Genomic DNA, 19,864 nt, shown 5'->3' with positions numbered 1-19,864 from the left:
TCCAAACTAAACCTCACAATTCTCTCCCAGTGTCACCGCAGCTGACCACACCGAACTCCACCCCCCCCCCCGCCGTTTCCATGGAGAACACGTCTGGGCAGGGTCTGAGCTGTGTGCAATGCATCGCTAAAACCACCAGTTTTCTCACTTAGCTGAGGGGCAATTAACAGCTGGATGAGAACAACAGGCTCTGCTACGCGGCGGAGGAGGAAGAGGAGGGGAGGGGGGGGGGGGGGGGTTGAAAATGAGATTTGAAGTCACTCTGAAATCTCAGAGGAACTGCGGAGGAAGAAAACAATAAAGCAGCAGTCTGAACAAAGAGGACGTGAGATGAGCAGAAACGAAGCAGATGTGGGTCAGAGAGACGAGGATCGGGATCGAGACAGACGGGACATCTGAGCTGAGCTGCTGTTTGTTCAGCGTCCTCGCATTCCTCAGGGACAATCCTCTCCCTGTTGCTCCACACACACACACACACACACACACACACACACACACACACACACACACACACACACACTGAGTCCTTGACATTTCAGTCAGTGTCCGTCCACCCAGCAGTGGACAAGGGGACACTCAGGCCCTGTGAACAAGGCCGAAAACAAGCGCACATTCATTTTTACATTCAGCTGATACTCAATGAGTGAGCGGAGAGAGAGAGAGAGGGGGGGGGGGGGGGGGGGGGGGGGGGGGGCAGCATCTAGAAAGGTGAAATGTGAGCGCCACATTGCATCGTCCAACATCTCCGGCACGCAATTCTGGTCTGGTCTGGTCTGGTCTGGTCTGGTCTGGTCTGCCCCCCCCCCCCCCCCCCCCCCCCCCCCCCCCCCCCCCCGAAGAAGAGATCAGATCTGATCACTTGCAATATGTACTGTAATGCCCAATTCCAATTCTATTTTTCACCCCTACCCCTACCCCTACCCCTAGCCCTAGCCCTAGCCCTTAACCCTTGCCCTTGAAACGGAGCTACAAGGAGTAGGGTTGAAAGTCAACCCCTACGAATTGGGACACCACTTCAACAATCACATACGTCATCAGTCGTCTCTGCTGCTTTCACATCAGCAGACGTGACGAGCTTTTGCCACAAATCCTCTATTCAAAACCACGTTAACTTAATAAAATTAAATTAAATGTAATGCAGACTGATCGGTTCATTGTAAAACATTTATTTATTGATGTAAATGTGGTGATTTCTGTATAGGCTACAGATCCCCCAGGCAGCGCTGCTCCTGTGTCCAAAACACATGAAGCTTCACTTTTAATTCAAACAAATTAATGCGACTGCCACAATTGTTACATTTCATCAATGAGATGAGCATTTATCTCCTAAAAAGAATGTAACTACGCGGCGGTAAACCTTTAAAACCCTGCGGGTAAGTTAATTAGCGGTCGTCTTTTCTACCGGGATGACGACGGAGGTTGGCCGGCCGAGCAGCTCTCTGGACGGGTGGTGTCTCTGTGACGAGCCGAGCTTCACTTCTCCGAAAAACATGGGAGCAAACGTCTAAGCAGCCTCATGTGGATAAACCCACCGCACATTGGGATCTAAACAGCTACTTTCTCTCATGAAAACATATTAAAACTTAACAAAATGACGTAATAACAGCGCTACAGCCAGAAATAAAACAGCTGCCGAGATGCATTCTGGGAAACTTGCCATAGCCCTCGGTTTGTAGTGTGCCCCTGAAAAATCTCTGTTTCAAGGGCCAGATAGCCAGACCACTTCCCCCTAACCCTCGTCTGAACCAGAATCAGGACACCACCACTTCACGTGAACGCACAAAACGAAGGGCTAGGGCCAAGGGCTAAGGGGGGAACTGGAATTCACCCTACGTGTCACAGAGAGCCTTCTCCGTTGCTGCCCCCACCCTCTGGAACCCCCTCCCCAAACACATCCGAGACACCACTGAAACCCACATCATTTAAAGGGATAGTTCAACATTTTGGCAAATTGGCCCATATAATCCCTATAGTCATAGCAGTAGGTTTGTTACCTTTAATTGTCGGTGCAAGCTGTTTTTAGAACGGCGGAGCAGAGCCGTGAGCTGCTCAGAGCTACGCTACGGAGGCTCATGGGATTTCTTGGTTTCCCTCATCAAACTCATCAAATACACAATCCAACAACTCCACAACGCTCTGGTGGACAAGTTGTGACCTGCACATTCACCACGCTATGAGATAATAACACAACGTTACCACACAGAGTTGTTTTAGAGGGAAATACATGCAAAACCACTGATGCACGTTGCCTTCAGGGACAGTTTTTCAGCAAGCAGTCTCTGCATTTGCCTCTAAAACTTTTGCCAAAATGTTGAACTAGCCCTTTGAGTCACTACTCAAAACCCATCTATTCCGCATGTAGTTGATATATTGTCTTATTTGTTTTAATCTGTATTCAAATGTTTTCTATATTGTAATGAGTTTTCTGTTTCACTTGTATTATCTGCTGTTTTTATTGTCTGTAGAGCGACTTCGAGTTCCCTGAAAAGCTATTTAATGTCTATTCATGTGGACTGTCAGTCAGTAAGATCGGATTCTGATCAGATTGGCAAAAAAAAAAAATCAGATGTGTGCTGCAGTCTGACTCTGAACAAGGCCTGAGTGTCAGACATTGTGTTTTTTTTCTGCTTCATCATAAACTAGAGACATTTAGAAGGGCAAAGTTTCTCCACAGCAGCAGATGAAGGATCCAGAAGAGTTGAACATTGTTCCTTCTCTCTGCTCTGCGAGACGACGCCTGGGTTTTGTGTAACCTGCCTGTTAATTATGGGAGAAAACTGATGACTACCCAGTTATGCTTGGCTGGCTTTAGTATAACTATCACTTCAGACTGAAAACCACAGAACTCCAGAGTAAATTCAACCCCAGCCGACGTGAACAGGGGAAAAAAAAAAAGAAAAAGCACAAAGATGAATACGACGCACTGTGCTCCTCACAAGTTGACGACTCAGATTGCTAATAACTCCAATCACACAGACCGGAGAGTTTTTCCATTTCACGCCAGATGTTTTATGGAGTTACATGTTTTAAATGGTGAACACAGAACATCTGTATCTGAGTAGAAAAAAGTTTTTCTCGAACTTTTTTTTCTACTTATTAAGTCTACTTTATAAGTGAAAATTTGTTTGAAACAAGTGAAAATTATCGAAAACCAAGTTAATTTTTAGGTGATGAGTCTTATTTTAAGTGGAACGAGATTAGTTTTGACTAGAAATGAGACATTTTGACAAGAAATAAGACAAATATTCTTGGAAAGATTCTGAGTCTCCGAATAAAACTTGAAACGTCCTGGTTGACAAACATGGAGGAGAAGTGATCAGAGCAGACATCATTAAACTTCTCCCTGCACAAGTTTACATTCTGCAGCTTCCTCTGTTTATGGAAGAGAGTCTGCAGCTGAACCTACGGGGGTGAGGTGGGGGGGGGGGACACCGTCCTGTGACGAGGCAGACGCTCATCAAACACAAACTTCAAGCCTGCACTGCAAAAACTCAAAATCTTTCCAAGAATATTTGTCTTATTTCTTGTCAAAATGTTTCATTTCTAGTCAAAACTAATCTCTTTCCACTTAAAATAAGACTCATCACCTAAAAATGAACTTGTTTTTAGATCATTTTCACTTGTTTCAAACTAATTTTCACTTGAAATAAGTAGAAAAATCTGCCAGTGAAAGCAAGTTTTTTGTGCTTGTAATAAGAAAGAAAAACTTGCTCCACCATCAGATTACTCTAAGTGATGGGGGGGGGGGGGGCGGTGGGGTTGATAGGGGGGGGGGGGGGCGGTGGGGTTGATAGGGTGAGGGGGAGGGGGGGTGGTGGGGTTGATATCCATATGTGGCGACACATGGATGAGGCGGAGGCGCCGCAGCTCAGCTGACTGGACGCACGCCAGAGTTCCAGTCATCTGTTTTCATAGCACTCTGTAAACCACTCAGGCTCGGTGTATCATTAAGTGTTATGATCTGAAGTCTCATTAACCCCCCCCCCCTCCTCCTCCTCCTCCTCCTCCTCCTCCCCCCCCCTCAGTCAAAGTTCAGTCTGCACCGTGTCACGTTCAATGACAAGCTTGTTACAGTTTATCTCTGTTCTGCTCTTTGGGATCAGTCACTAAAGCTCCGTGTGTGGACTGGTTCAGGATCAGTCTCGTCTGCAGCAGCAACACAATATCAATGTACATTGTGTCAATAATATATATGTATATATATGTATTTACAAAGTCTCGACCTGGGAGAATCTCAAATCAAGTCACACAACAACGGTGATCTGCGTCCAGTCTGTCACACCTGAGGACACACAAACACAAACACCTTCCACTGAGCATGTGCAGGCCGGAGTAAACAGGAAGTAGATCCTAAATACTACGAAGGAGGAACAGCAGAAAGTCACAGTGCGTTTGCATGACACTTGGAAAAAAGGAATTCATCTGTTTCTAACTGGACGAATAGAGTTTGTGTATTAGGCATTAGTCGGACTGAGACTGAATGTGAATTGGGACAAGGACGCCCAACTAGAGCTGCTATATTCATGGTTTGACTTAGCCAAGTGTTGAACTGAGCTGGACAACAGTTAGTTGTTGAGGGCCAATCAACACCTCCAGAGTTTTCACCAATACGAGGTTTTCGGTTTTCTGAAACTCCACAGTCGTGTGGATGTGAGACCAGAACAGAGCAAAAAAAAAAGGAAAAAGGAACAAAAAGATGCATTGAAACGAAAACAAAAAACTCTTATTGACATAAAGTCAGAATTCAGAGTGGAGCCTTCAGAAGCAATGTGGCATGTAACGTCTCATTACACACATTACACAGTACTCTAACCTTTTGTTTCCCACGTCCAGGTCTGTCTCACTATGTTGTTGTCTAAATATTTTCAGTAGTCAGAAATTTTAAATGAATTGTGGTTTAAATCCATCTTAAGAAAAAACCTAACCCCAGCCAGTTTTAATCAAGTCTCAAATCTCATAGTGTCAACATTTATGTGGAGTAAAAACTAGGGCTGGGACGATACGCTTTTCTCCCGATTCCATTCTTCTACGATTTTTTGGATGGCGATTCAATTTAAATTGCGATTCTACGATATTGCAGATTCTCTCGATTTTTAGTCTGAATTTTTAACATTTATCTGCACACAAATACTGTAGGAGCCTAGAAATGAACATACTCCATTATAAAGTGAACTTAAACCCTTTTCAAAACCTGGACTCTCTGTATGTAAAAAAGGCGAACAAATGCACATTGCACAATACTAAAAAAAAAATCAAAAAAAAAAATCAATTTAAAAATCATCAAAAAAGATATCGCGATATTTATGTGAATCGATTTTTTCTCCCACCCCTAGTAAAAACCATAAAACCTGTTGGTGGAGGTTCTCACGCTGAAGCACCTGTAGAGAAACTCAGCATCAAACCTCCGGTTCATCTTCCTGCTCAGTCACTCGCTTCTGTAAACACAAGTTCAACTTCTCATATGGAAATGAACTTGGAAAAAAAAAAGAAGTAGAGCGCAGCGGTCTTCCCACCATCTGAGATCTCCTGACTCAGCACTTCACACCAGCTGCTCGGCTCTGCTAATGATTCACACCCACCCACCCCCCCCTCATGGGAAAACCCTGCTGGCAAACGACTTCTTTTAATGAATTTTCTTTTTAAATTTATCATTATCATCATCATCATCATCATCACATCAGCATCAACACGTCCAACACTGGTGAGGATGACGGCTCACTTATGGAAATCTCCTCACAGTGAAGCAGCCAGATCATCGAGCTTTGACTGAGGAGGGAACAAAATGCACAAAATGCACAAAAGTCACAAAATGCACAGCGCAGCAAAGAAGCCGTGTGGGAACGACGGGAACGCTCGCTCGCATCATCAACTGGAAAAAAGGAAAAACAATCGTGTCTCATGTCCTAAGGAAAAAGATTATATACTTCACAGCTGCTGACGGCAATCGTCTTTCCTGTTATTCAAAGCCTTTATGTAACGTCAGTCACATTTTATATAACTGCTGGAATTCTTAATTTTCAAGATCACTGCTGTTTGGTTTGGTAGGAGGAAGAGGAAGAGGAAGAGGAGGAGGAGGAGGAGGAGGAAGAGGAGGAGAGAAGAGAGGAGGGAAGGAGGAGGAGGAGAGAAGAGGAGGAGGAGGAAGAGGAGAGAAGAGGAGGAGGAGGAGGAGAGAAGAGGAAGAGGAAGAGGAGAGAAGAGGAGGAGGAAGAGGAAGAGGAGGAGGAGGAGGAGAGAGGAAGAGGAGGAGGAGGAAGAGAGAGGAAGAAGCCGAGAGAAGCGGAAGAGCGAAGAGGAGAAGGAGGAGGAAGAGCCTCGCACTCTAGAGCTCCTCTGAGGAGGAGCTGAGGAGAGAAGGAAGAGTAGGAGGAAGTCTGCGGCGAGCGGAGATCTCTCGAATCGGCCTCTTCCTCTTCCTCGTCTGTCTGCTTCGTCGTCCTCTGGCGCTCTTATTGCTTTCGTGCCTTCATCTTCTTCTGCCCTGACTTCGTTTCTGATTCTGGCTTCCCTTCGTTCTCTTGCTCTTCCGACGGCTGCGTTTCTTCCTACCTCGGCCTTCGGCGTTGCTTCTTCGGCGCGTCTCTGCGTACTTTGCTGCCTTCTGCGATCCAGTCGGTCCCGGCGGTCCGCTCTTGCCGCTTCGTTCTCGTCTCCTCTCCTATGCTCGGTCCTCGCTGTCTTGTACGGTGCTCCGTCTTCCCTTCGTGTGCCGCTTCTCCCTCGGTCTGCTGCTTCGTGCTTTCGGCTTCCTCTTCCTCATTCTTCCTGCGCTTCTTCTCTTTCTGCCCGGCTTGCTCTCGGCTGCGTCGGCTTCTTCGACCGTTCCGTCGTCTTCCTGTGCTTCCCTTTCGCTGTCTTCTTCTTCCTTCTTCCTCGTCTTCTTCTGCTTTGTCTTCCTTACTCCTCTTCGTCCCGTCATCGTCGATCTTCTTCTTTTCGTCGGCTGCGTGCGTTCCGCTTCTTCTTCTTGCCTCCGCGTCTCTGCTATCTTCTTCTCTGTTCTCTGATCTTCTTTCCTCGTCGCGCTGTTCCTGGTCGTCTTCTTGCTTTCTCGTCCCTTCTTCTCTTTCTTCTGAGCGTGCTTCGTCTTCCTCGCTTCTTCTGCTTCCTCTGCTTCTCTCTTCTTCCTTCCCTCTCCTTACTGCGTCTTCTTTCTTACTTCTTTCTTCTTCGTGCTCTGTCTTCTCTCTCGTCTTCTTCTTCCTCTTCCTTCTGCCTCCGGTCCACCGTTCCGTGCTAAGCCTCGTCCTGTCGTCCTGTTCTTGTATGCGGCCCTTCTTCCGCTTTCTGCTCTGTCCGCGTCCTTTTCAGTTCGGCTCCTCTTGTCCTTCGTCTGCTGCTGCTCTTCCTTCTAGCTTGCTTCGCTTCCGGTCCTTCTTCTCGCTTCCTCTTCGGCTTTCTGCGCTTCCTGCTTGCTTTCTCGATTCTAGTGCGCCCTGTCTTCTTCTTCTCTCCGTCCTCTGTCCACCGCTGTCCGTCGCGCTCGTCTTCATCTTCCTCGGTCTCTCCCCTCTTTCTTCGCGAGTTCAGTCGGCTGCTTTCCACTTCGTCCTTTCTTCCTCTTCCCCCCCGCGTCGTGCCTCTTCCTCTTTCCGTCTTCTCGCCTCTGCTTCTCTCTTCTTCTTTTCCTGTCTTCGCTCTCGTTCTTCCTTCGCGTCTTCTGCGTCGTCTTCTTCGTTCTTCTCGTCCGCTTCCTGCCTTTCTCTTCTCTCTTCTCTTCCGTCTCGCTCGCTGCCGTCTTCTTCTCCTAGCTTGCGGCTTCTGTCTTCTTCTTCTCCTCTTCACTTCTTCGCTTCCTCTCCTTCTCTCCTCGGTCTCCTCTGCGTCTCCTCCTTCCTTTTCCTCTTCTATCACTCTGTCTGTCGGCGGCTGCGTTCCGCTGTTCGGCCGAGTGGCCCATTGGACATACACCGCCCCAACCCCCCCCCAGAACATAACCTACTCTCAGACCTGTAAAACACCAGCTTACAACTGCCACGTGCTATATTTTCCGTAGGGTGCGCTTTACAAACCGTGCCCGCCTCCAATTAAAGGTACATGAAAAACACGCGGAGCGCTGGCTCCATGATTTAGGACCTAATTTTTTTCACATAGCGACTGGGTCACCGGGCAAAGTCAGCGGCCCGGGGATCATCAGGGAAGCTTTTAATCCTGAACAGATGCCTGCACTGGGGTGGAAAAGTGGATAGAATTTGGGGGGGGGAGTGGAGGGGGAAATTGGGACCAAGGATGGGAAGGGGGTTGCTTGGTACGGTAACAGCCTGGAGACATAGGATCACGTACCCAAGCAGCATTTGCAACCCCTGTCGGTACGTCCCCCAGCCAAAAGCTGCTCCCCCCGAACCACAGTACCCAACTTCCCCCCCCAGACCCCCCCAATAGGGGCTTATAGGTCGAAGCTGTCGCATGCACACATACACTTACCCGCGCTCAGCTCCGTCCTCCTCAGGTGAGCCCACAACAAACAAAGAGATATAACTATAACTACACAGATGCGGTGCATGTCGCTGAGCCAGGTGAGGCGGAGGAATGTTCTCATTAGAAATAAATGATTAGTAGATTGTAATTAATGCATCTAGTCACAGATCAGCACAGTGGTGTAGGGCTGCACAATTAATCGAATTTATACATCCTATCACTGGATTTATTGGGCTGTCCACGATTAAAAATTAAGATGATCGTCACGATTATAATAACAAGATACAAAAAAAACGGAGCTGTGCTGCATCAAATCAAGCGCTTTCTCAACCAATAGTACCCCCTAACCAGCCCCCAACCACCAGGGGGCGAAGGAGAGGTCAGGGCTCCATGAAGCAGCCTAATCTAACAAGACGAGCGCAATCCTTCCCTTTAAGATGTTGTTTACGAAAAGTCCCAGATTGATGGTGGTCCCGGCCGAGTCCAGATTCGGCAGCTGTTTTCAGATGCTGGCTGTATACTGTGTCACCTTCTGCGCACCGGATGTTACGTTCTCACTCATAAGGCTGTATGGATCTCTCACTCTGCAGTGAGAGTGAGACGAATGTCGGCAGCATGGACCGGTGACAGTTAGACAGACGTGTGTCTGTGTCTGGTTCAGTCAGCACCTCAGGGCTGCTACTGTCCGTCCGTCACATCATCTCTGGCAATCGGCAAAAATCCGAGGTCGGGGGCTGGCCCGGGGTGGTCCTCAAAAGCTGGGACCGAGACCCCGTCACCCCACGCGTGCCGATTTTGGTGTTAAATTACATACGTTTTGTAAATAAAACGTTCCGACCGTACGATCCATAACGTCCGGTTAAACCGGCGATCTATGGCCGTTTTGGTGCAAGCCACAGCCAGGCCGACACTGGTGGACACTGCCTGGTGTGAAACACTTGGTCTGTACATTAAATGTTTTTAATTCGTGTCCAAATTGCTGCCTCGAAGCGTTCCCGTGCTGTGCTTTGGTCCATGCTGCAAACAGACTCTTGCCCACTACATCTCTAGTGTATCATTGAATGGCAAAAATTAATTTTACAAATACTATAGCCTACATTGAAATTACATTTCAAAGCCTGTACTTTCTTTCTTCTTTTATATTTGAGTAAAGGAGTTGAAATCAGCAGCTACTGCCTAGCCTAGATTTATTTTTTTAATTAATTTTGTTTTATTAACCACCAAGTATCTGTACGCTACCTGTATCAGAATGACACCACTGTCACTTACTGCCCATGACAATCTTTAATTTTTCCGCATAGCCCCTTTGTCCCTTGGGTAAAATTTTTATTTTAGGCTATTAATTTATAATTCAATTTTGGAACTGAAAAGCCTTGATTTCACCTATAGCCTACTTGATATGTTTCAAATAGAAAATGTGCAATAAAAACAAAATGTATTATCTAACATAAATAGTAATAAGTCGTGATTAATAATCGTGATTTCAATATCGACAAAAATAATCGTGATTATCATTTTGGCCATAATCGTGCAGCCCTACAGTAGTGTCATTCCACCTTGTCTCCCAAATAGAACAACAGAGACTCAATCATGCCACAATAAGATGCCTACAACTTGAATAAGTAAAATCTTATTATTAGGGTTTTTATAATATAAAAGAATTCATGAGACACATTTCATGTATTTGATCATTTTGCACTGTTAAGCCTTTGGAACAAGTCTAATAACTGTTTTTCCAGTCTGTTCATTCACATGAATCAACACATGTAATTAATTGTTACACTCTGTAATCATTTGTCTTTATGTCTGATGCTTGTTGCTGCTATAACAACAGTTACACTTAAAGTTAAACTTTATTAATACTAATTTAGTGATTGATTGATTTATTATTGGTACTTATCTATCTCTATAGCCTATATGTGATTGAGGGAGAAACTCTTTATGAATGATGAACTAACTGAAGCTGATTGGTGTGTAGTCAGAACACACTGATCAGTATGAGTGCTACCAAAACGTGATCACTGATCTCACACCTCAGGAAGCTTCACTGAGACTCTCCGACCTTGAACCTGAACGGCTGCAGAGCCACCAGCCAGACCAGTAGAGGTACGATGAGTATGTTGCAGCTATGCCTGGTATGTACACACAACACACACACACACACACACAGGACAATACGACTAATGTTAGGATGTCATAATAATCAGAGCGCACACGTGAAACCAGGAAGTGCAGTGGAAATCCCCGCATGACAGCATCACAAAGACAAAAACACAGACTCAGAGCAGCGGACGGTGAGGTGTGAGAAAAAACTGGGACAATCGAAGTGTCATGTCATGTCGCCACGATCCTTCATCATCATTTTAAAGCCCCTACAAGGAACTTTATGCAAAAGTCTCTGGTTTCTCTGGTGTGTCCTGCAACAGCAGATGAGCCAATCGGTGTGAAGATCAGCTGTTTGTAAATAGTGAGGCCCCGTCCACACCAATCTGGTTTTTTCAAATCCGGAAAAAATCCGTATTGGCCGTCCAGACGAAAACGCTGGGGCGGCGTTTTCAAATTTTCCCACTCTGGGACCCGTTTTCAAAAAACGGTTAGGCCCCGTCCACACCAATCCGTTTTTTTCTAATCCGGATAAATAAATAAATACTTTATCGGATCGGCCTCGCGTCCACACGGATACGCCGTTTTCGGGGGTGAAAACGGTATTTTTAGAAAACGGGTCCCAGAGTGGGAAAATTTGAAAACGCTGCGGCTGAATCACGCCTGTTTAATCATCACTGATCATCATATTGACTCTGACACGACTCCCTGGCAACATTTAATCCATGTTTGAGTTTGAAGGGACTTCTTCTTCTATTGAATTACAGCGGGGACTTCCCGTCTTTGTGTGTGGCAGCGCTACAGCGCCACACACACTCGGAGGATGTACTACAGCGTTTTGGGTCGTTCAGTGGATCCGTGTGGACGCAGGTATTTCTGAAAACGATGCCGTGTTTACGTTTTTCAAAACGATTAAGAAAACGATCGTATTGGTCTGGACGGGGCCTGAAACCAGGAGGCAGCGGGCGGGTCGGATGATAGTTAATAACCCCTGGGCACAGTCAGGACAAAGTTGGTTTGTTCTTTCACTGAAAATGCACATGTCACCGTCTCTACACAGACGGTGTGCAACTTCTTGCAGCAGGAGACTCCTGCAGACGGCCGAGAGACGGCACGGCCGGCTGACCCGGACTCGGTCCACAGGCCGGCTGACCCGGACTCGGTCCAGCGGGTAAAGACCAGGCGGCCTGCTGCGCCGTCCTGTTGTTCTAAAGTATCTTAAATGCATTTCCAAACTAATTTACCTAAAACTGCTCACAAAAAAGTTATATTCTGGAGCCAGATAAGCGTCTTTACGACAATGCGCGCTAAAGCTCATGGGAAATGCTGCGTCTTCGTTCTGGCAAAATGCTATACCGCATTTGTCCACAGGGGCCAAAAGTTCCTTGTAGGGGCTTTAACTTCAACGTTAATTACGTAATTACGTAAACCTAATTACGTCTCTCTCTTGCACAACCTGGAGTTCAACTCGGCAGCATCACATCCACACTGTAATCCCAGTCTAGATTTATCACTTATTATTTCCTAATTCCTATTCCTATTCCTTATTCTGCATCAGCAGGGGTTTCCCCACCAGTCAGGTCGAGCCACAGACGGGAGGGTACTAGATGGGTACTAGATGATAGTATACTAGATGGGTACTAGATGATAGTATACTAGATGGGTACTAGATGATAGTATACTAGATGGGTACTAGTTTAATACTTTCTCCCTGCACCTGATTTACTACAGAACAGCAGCTGATTTAAATCACACACCGTTTACCACCTTTTCATTTCAGCCTGGTTTGAACCTGCCACCATAAATCTGTTCCCTGCCGTACTGTACCTGTCGTTAACTAATAACTCATTGTGATTAGATGACAATTAACTAATTGATTTCACCATATTAAACTCACCTGGCACATTTAAACCGCGCCCCCTCCTATGGACTTTAAGACCGGTGGTCAAGAAAATACCTGGATCTTTAGCTGCCGTCTGTCAGCTTCTTCTTTTCTTTTCTTTTTTACAATTTTCTGACACTCCAGTCCGGTGAACAACAATCATTAGCTGTAGGTTTCCAACCACACACACACACACGGCTGAAGAAAAGCCCCGACTTCACCAGACACCTGCTCCCATTGTCTGCAATAAAGGGTCAAAGTCATGTTAAGGCCGTCTGCCTCCAACGTGTGTGTGTGTGTGTGTGTGTGTGTGTGTGTGTGTGTGTGTGTGTGTGTGTGTGTGTGTGTGTGTGTGTGTGTGTGTGTGTGTGTGTGTGTGTGTGTGTGTGTGTGTGTGTGTGTGTGTGTGTGTGTGTGTGTGGATCCTCCAGAGGAAACTCCAGCAGACTGAAGCTGTGAATGGAAATCATCTGCTGCTGCTGCTGCGTGGACACAACGACCCAGACACCTGATACCCTTCTTCACCCTTCTTCACACCCCCCCTCCTCCTCCTCCTCCTCCATCATCATCATCTCATAGTTCTTCCTCACGTCACTTGATGAGTTTGGAGCGTCGAAAACCACCAGACAGTTTTCCAGTCAGGGGTGTCATTTAAAGAGGCTTTCCGCACTTTAGTTAAATCGTGAGTGAACATTAGTGAGAATCTACTGTGGGAGGAAAAATCCCAGAGCAGCAGTGGAGGATAATAATCTGACACCGTGGGTTTTTCCTCCTTCTTGTGTCGTTCCCTCTCTCTCTCTCCGTCAGACTTGTGGACGTGAACACTCATCCTCATCTGTCTAATTCCTCAGCTATGAGGTGGCTTGGGGCCCTCAGAAGTGGACGGGCCTTCTCTGTTTGCTGTGCAGGAAGCATTCCTCTGTAATGACAGGGGAAGGTCCGCACAAACAGTGAAGCAGGAGAAAACACCCAAAACTAAATTTGGGTCTCTTATTAAAACAGGCCGACCCAAAGGCGGGAAAAAAAAGAAAAAAAAACAACAACTGTGATCTTCAACACAACATCCGTAAACCAACACACTTCCTATGAAAATCTACACTTTTGTAATGTGGGCAGGGTGGGACTGAGGGGGCAATAAACGCACATATGAGATGAAATGACAAGGGTGTTGTATGTTGGGGTTGTGTGTGTGTGTTTTGTTGTGGGTGAGGCAGAAGGAGCTCTGTGTTTTTAAACACACACACACACATATATATTTAGATCAAAGCGTGAAAGAAAACAGACACAGAAAAAAAGAATTAAGATGTGAGGCCTCATTTCCAGCACATAAGCACAACACAACAACACACCCTGGACATCATCAACCCTCATCTGCTCCTCCAGTCCCATTTCACCCATTTCCAATGTTTTTATATCAGAAATCTGTTTTTGGTTGAACAGAACTGCCTGAAAATAAAAACAACATGGATGGCTCCTCACCACACTGCTCACATGTACTTGTCACTAACTTCTATATCCAAATCATTCAAAGTTGTTGGGTTATTATTTTTATGGAAATGAGCTCTATTGATCTGAAAAGTCTGAAATAAAGTGTAAAAAAGTCTTGAAGTTCAGTTCAATGAAAATATATAATCACACAGACAGATCAGGTCCAAGAGGATCAAAGTTGACGGGAAGACGATGCAAAGGTTTAAAGACAATCACCTTACGACTTCTATTGTGATAATAACAGTTCATTCAAATATTTAAGAGCCTCGAGCCAAACGCAGCCACGACTTGGGCAGATACAACACAAAGAGTTCCCATCCAGAGGCCTGAGGAGCAGGGGGCAGCAGGCAGCAGGCCGGGGGTATCGGTCCTCCTCTCTACCCCTAACCCTCTACCTGCTCCACATCTACACATCTACACATCTACACACAACCCGCTCTCGTCTCTCTGCTCACACTGAATTATTCAGCAGCAGCAGCGGAGGAGGAGGATACGGTACGACTTCTAGGTCACTCTCCGTGCAACAAAAAGAAGACACTGTCTTAAAGTTAGCACATGGAGGGAGGGGAAGTGAGGCATTAATCATTCATAAAGCCCGGAGAGCTGCTCTCACAGATTTTTTGTACCTTAAAGGCTGAACAATAAAGCAAAATATCTAATTACTGACCCACATTCACAGAGCCCAACTTTGTAAATGAAGGGAGGAATTACACAGACTTCCATTAATGGTCGTGAACTTTTGAAAAGAGGTTATAAAGTGGTGTTGATGTTGAATGAGTGGGTTGAATATATAAAAGACATGTTTTATACCACGCGTGCCGAGCTCTGGGTCAAAGGTTATCTGCTGCTGCTGCTGCTGCTCCAACACATTACACAACTACTTCTCTTCTGCTCACTTTATCTCTTCAGATTTATGGGTCAGGTCCATCAAGCCTCCACCAGTCAGCTGGAGCTTGGCGGTGCAGTTTCCCTCCGGGGGCCTGGTGCTCTGCAGTTCAGCTGCTTCTTCTCCGATAACCCTCCTTTACCCCCCCTCCCCTTCCCTCCCCTCCAAACTGTGGTGCAACAACACACAACTTATCAAAACAGATATCATGACTTTGCATTTGAAGCATCAGTGTTTTCTCCCTGCTTGGATATACTCCAGCTAACCCTGTGTGTGCAGGCCACTGTGATGAGTTCATGAGCAGTTGGACAAAGGGGAACTTTTAATAAAACACAAACACACCCAAGGACTAATCTTGATAGGACTTTGCAGCTAATCCTGACTAATTACACAGCCCTGGCCTGAACACTGGAGCCCGACAGACAGACAGACAGACAGACAGACAGCAGGCTGCAGGCTGCAGAAAGTAGCTGCTGCTGCTGCTGCTGCTGCTGCTGCTGCTGCTGCTGGCGGCGGCTAACCTGCTAGTAGGCTAATCTCTGCTGGCAACTTTCAGAGGCATCAACCCACACTCCTTACAACCGGGTTACCAAAGTCTGCATGCGCGTGGTCGTGCACGAACCATGTTCAAAAGCAAAACTCCCATGTTTCTGCTGTGGAGCTGCAGTTTAACCCTTTAAACTAAACATATTCCATAATAAACCCGCCGCCGCCGCCGCCGCTGCTTTTGTTCGGCGCCACAACACAAACCCCAGAGGAAGTTCTGTGGGTTTACTAACACAAGAACCACAATGGCGGTGCGTCTTTCTTTCTTTTTTCTGCTAAAAAAACAGCACGAGTAGGAGCTCTTCTCTTCTCCTCTCTTCTCTTCTCTCGCTACTTTGCATTTGTTGTAAGTTTGCGCCATATTGAGAGAGTTGCGCAGCAGCAGCGCAGCAGCAGCGTCGCTACGTTGTTTCCAACACAAAAGCCGCCGCAGCAAAGGACGCGTGTAGAGGAAAGTAAAGAGGCAACACACTAACACTTGAACACTTACCTTCGCTATCGCCTTCTTGTATCTCATCACAGCCTGCTGGATCAGCGCGTGCACTGTAATATTCCCGTCCCCGCACGGCACCACCACCCGCGTCCTGCCGAAACACACCGTCACTTTCATGCTGTAGTATCCGAGGTCCCGAGCCCAGATTCGGCTCCAACCCGAGGAGAGGAGGAGGAGGAGGAGGAGGAGGAGAAGGTGGAGGTGGAGGTGGAGGAGGAAGAGGAGAAATCCGTGGTGAAATGAAGAAGGAGCATGGGTCAGTCGGGTTTAGTCGGGTTTAGTCGGGTTAGTGTCGCTCTTTCCGCCTCGCGCCGCCCGACGACATTGTTTTCTGTGTTTCCAGAGACCACCTGTTTAGCTTCTCTCTCTCCTTCCTTCCCTCGATCCCGATCCCTCTGTCTCTCCCTCTCCCTCTCTCTCTGCTGAGCTAATGCTCGGTCATGTGTTGCGTTCAGGCGCTGTCGGGATGTCGGAATCAGCAGAAGTCCGAGAGCTGTGACAGAGAGCGAGGATGTTTTATAATAAGGATGTAGGCTACGTGATTATATGTCCAGTTACTACTTTATATATATTTCTGTCACTTTTTTAATTATTATTTTCTTTTTTTAATGAATTTAAAAAGAAAAATGTGTTGTTGTTTTTTGTCTTTTCACCCCGGTTCTTCAGACCTTCCACTGGCTCCCAGTCAGCTACAGAATAGATGTTAAAGTTCTGCTACTGGTTTACAAATCACTGAATGGTTTAGGTCCAGAATACATGAATGACATGTCAGTAGAGTCTAAACCCAGCAGAGCTCTGAGATCTACTGACTCAGGTCAGATAGTGGAGCTCAGAGTTCAGACCAGACATGGTGAAGCAGCATTTAGCTGTGATGCTGCAACAACTGGAACAAACTACCAGCAGACCTGAGATCAGCCCCAACTGTAAACACTTTTAAATCCAGGTTAAAAACATTTCTCTTTTCACGTGCTTATAGCTGAGAACTTAAAACTTTATCTATTTTTTCTTTCTTTTACTTTTATTTGCTCTTGCTCTCAACTCTGTTTTTAGTGTTTTGCTTGTTTTTATTCTGTCTTATGCTTCTTTTTTTATTTTTTATGTTTTGTCTTTATGTAAAGCACATTGAGTTGCCTTGGTATGAAATGCGCTATATAAATAAAGATGCCTTGCCTTGCCTTGCCTTGCCTTGCCTTGCCTTGCCTTGCCTTGCCTTGCCTTGCCTTGCCTTGCCTTTTACCAAACAAGCATTTCGACTTGTGTCTTGAAAAAATGATTTGTTGTCCATGGCTTTTCTCTAGCAACGCAACTCTTATGGTGCTGGCAAAGCTTTTACCTTTGTTAAAAAGAATATCAGCTCCTGCGATTTGGATAGGCTATTATTTCACCGTGCATAGTTTTCTAGTCAGTATGACAATGAAAAATAGATTTTGATTTAAAATGGAAACAATATGCTGCCCTGATCTGTAAAACAAGTGATGTAAACTTTTTTTTTTACTGTGATAATACAATTGATGATACATTTCAAATGATATAGCTCTTTGCATGGCACACAAGGATGCTTTACATGATTTAAATGGACATAGAAACATACAGAGATACTAAAAACCTGCTATAAAAGTACAAGAACATGATGCTTTGTGTGTGGCATTTATGGGACTCACATCATATCATGATCACACAGGGTCACCAGAAATTAGTGATGTCAAAATGGGATCACGAGCCAAAAAAGGTTGGGAACCACTGATATAGATGAATGAACACTTGTTGCTGCAGCATTCAGTAGCTATAGGCTAAACACTACTCTGTTGTCCCTTTCCTTCCTTGTTGTCAAGGTGATATCAAACAACAACCAACAATGAGGATGAATAATAACATGCCTTTCTCTTTGGAAAAAAATCACATCTGCAAACTTTCAACTTTTCGAAGGGGTATGGATTTTACGAGCGGTACCTGAAGGCATCAGGGGAGCAGAGGGGGGAGGCTGGGTAATGGGCGGCAGCGCTGACTGAGACGAAAATAATATCAATATCAATGCATCCAAAACAATGTAGATGAGCACAGCATGCAGCCCTCACTAGAATATCTTTATTTATTTATAGAAGCATTAGCTATGAAATACAGACATGATGTAGCCTCCCATTACACTGGTTGGAGTTCAGATTGATGAATGAAGCACAGATTGTATTTGATACTAGCAAATGATATATTGTTAGTGCATATAGGTTAGCTGTGCATATTTCTATTAATAATCTTAATGTTGCAGTTTTCCAGTCAGTCGTTGTTAAATTAGTCTTCGTTAACCCCCTAACACCCACTGGGACATTGGCTGTACACACACAGCCTATTCAACTTTTGTCATTATTTACACACAACTATACCTTGTTAGCTTGTTGTTAAATTCTCAGAAATTGAAATATTCTGTTCATTTATTACTAACTGGAGCCACAAGAGATGTTTAAATTCTTGATCCCACTCAATTAGATCAATCAGATGACATACGATGATAAGATAAGACAGTTTTTTTTCCAGTGTAGAGTGAGGCGTCCCTGACTCAGAGCCCAGAACTGCAACACACGGTTTAGTGAGAACAAGAGAACAGAGGAGAACCACTGAATTTCAACTATGTGGAAAGTGTGTGTGGTTTTTACATGGGCACAGTTGAAATAGGATGGCAGCACCAGCAGCAGCCGGGGCCAGCAGCATGCAGCTGGGAGGCTATTTTAACTCTTAACACAGCTGGAGCGCCGGCGGCCCACTGACCACAGCCTCAGCAGCTGTCACCACAGATTAAACAGCCCTGACTGTGGAGAATATGAGTGAGCTTCTTACTGGTCCATGGTGGTTTTAACCAACAACAACAACAACAAAAGAAAGAAAGAAGGTGACGCAGAGGAAATGTGCAAACACACTGGTCAGATGGAAGGTGATGAATGGGTTATTTATAGTGAAGAGGAGGGGGACTATTGTGATTATGATTCAGTTTCAACAGCTACATGCAACGATATAGTGAAGGAAGGGAAGTTGTGCAGATGTGTTATCCACTGTTCCAGCTGACGGGATGAGGTGGGGTATCACACACTCACATTCACACCATGAGCACTTCAGAGCGCATCAATTAACCTGATGTGCATGTATCTACACTTAACAGTAAGTTAAAAGTTACTGTTTCTTCAAAAACAAATATGGTTTTGAAGATTAAACAGAAATACAATAACATAAAATCTTAAAGCATCTTAAACTCTATTTCCAGGATCAAGACTAAACTTTGATGCTCAACAGACAGAAAGACTTTGTCATGCAATAAGGAGGTTATGTGTGTAACTTTCCATAAGATCCATTCATTTTAGAGATATGTCTCTTAAAGAGAAGGTGACCTGTTTGTATTTCAACCTGTTGAACAACCTCAGGAACTTAATCTGACATCTTATCTTCCACTATGTGTTGAAGATCACGTTGGTTTTCACTTTTCACATGTCAAGTGAGCCAGATAGAAAGTCGCTCAGTGAAAAGCCATACAAAGAAGCCTGACATTGGTTTATTATGGAGGACAAAGTCCTAATGGAGCCCAAAGGTGGTTGTTAACAATGTTATTATTGGCAGAGTTGTGTGTAAACACCTGCAGCACAGGTTCCTATATTTATATGTCATTCCTTCCATAAATGTTCATGCACTTATAATTTATGGCTCAAGATGAATAACGAACATGTAAATAAATGTTCACCTGTCTGACAAAGCATCTTATCTGGATCAGTGGTGACCTCTTGTGGTGCATGGGGGAACGGTTTCACTGACAACCTCCAACAGATTTCAGATTTATTTCTTTATTTTAAATGGGGACAGTACATTATAATGAGCATTTACATGTAAATATGTTGGATTATAGCCAAATGGCTCATTTCAATCCCAAGTCCCATTGGCGGGTTGATGTTAAACATAAAAACAATGACGATAAAAAGTACAAAAGGCAGGACTAAGACAATAAAACAATGCACCCTTGACATATAACATACATAGCTAACTGGCCAAAAGTAAGGCGACCAAAAGATTA

General features: G+C 45.2%; 1 protein-coding gene across 13 annotated transcripts in view; it reads right to left on the bottom strand.

The window, feature by feature from the left end:
• Positions 1–16,223, bottom strand: part of pard3ab (par-3 family cell polarity regulator alpha, b) — a 304,350-nt gene extending 288,127 nt beyond the window's left edge. For 4 of the 13 annotated variants that reach the window (XM_085803912.1, XM_085803920.1, XM_085803909.1 and 1 more), the window contains exon 1: positions 15,814–16,205. In XM_085803912.1, the coding sequence (XP_085660038.1) occupies positions 15,814–15,933 (120 nt within the window). In that variant the 5' untranslated portion in view covers positions 15,934–16,205. Of the gene's footprint in view, positions 1–15,813 lie in introns of all 13 variants that reach the window. The other 9 variants (XM_085803910.1, XM_085803911.1, XM_085803916.1 and 6 more) reach the window with 4 other exon arrangements.
• Positions 16,224–19,864: the final 3,641 nt, after the last annotated feature.

The sequence above is a fragment of the Trachurus japonicus genome, chromosome 17 (genome assembly GCF_045865225.1).
Source record: "Trachurus japonicus isolate A0001 chromosome 17, Traja_1.0".
Taxonomy (NCBI): domain Eukaryota; kingdom Metazoa; phylum Chordata; class Actinopteri; order Carangiformes; family Carangidae; genus Trachurus; species Trachurus japonicus.
This window is presented reverse-complemented; position numbering and strand designations above follow the sequence as displayed.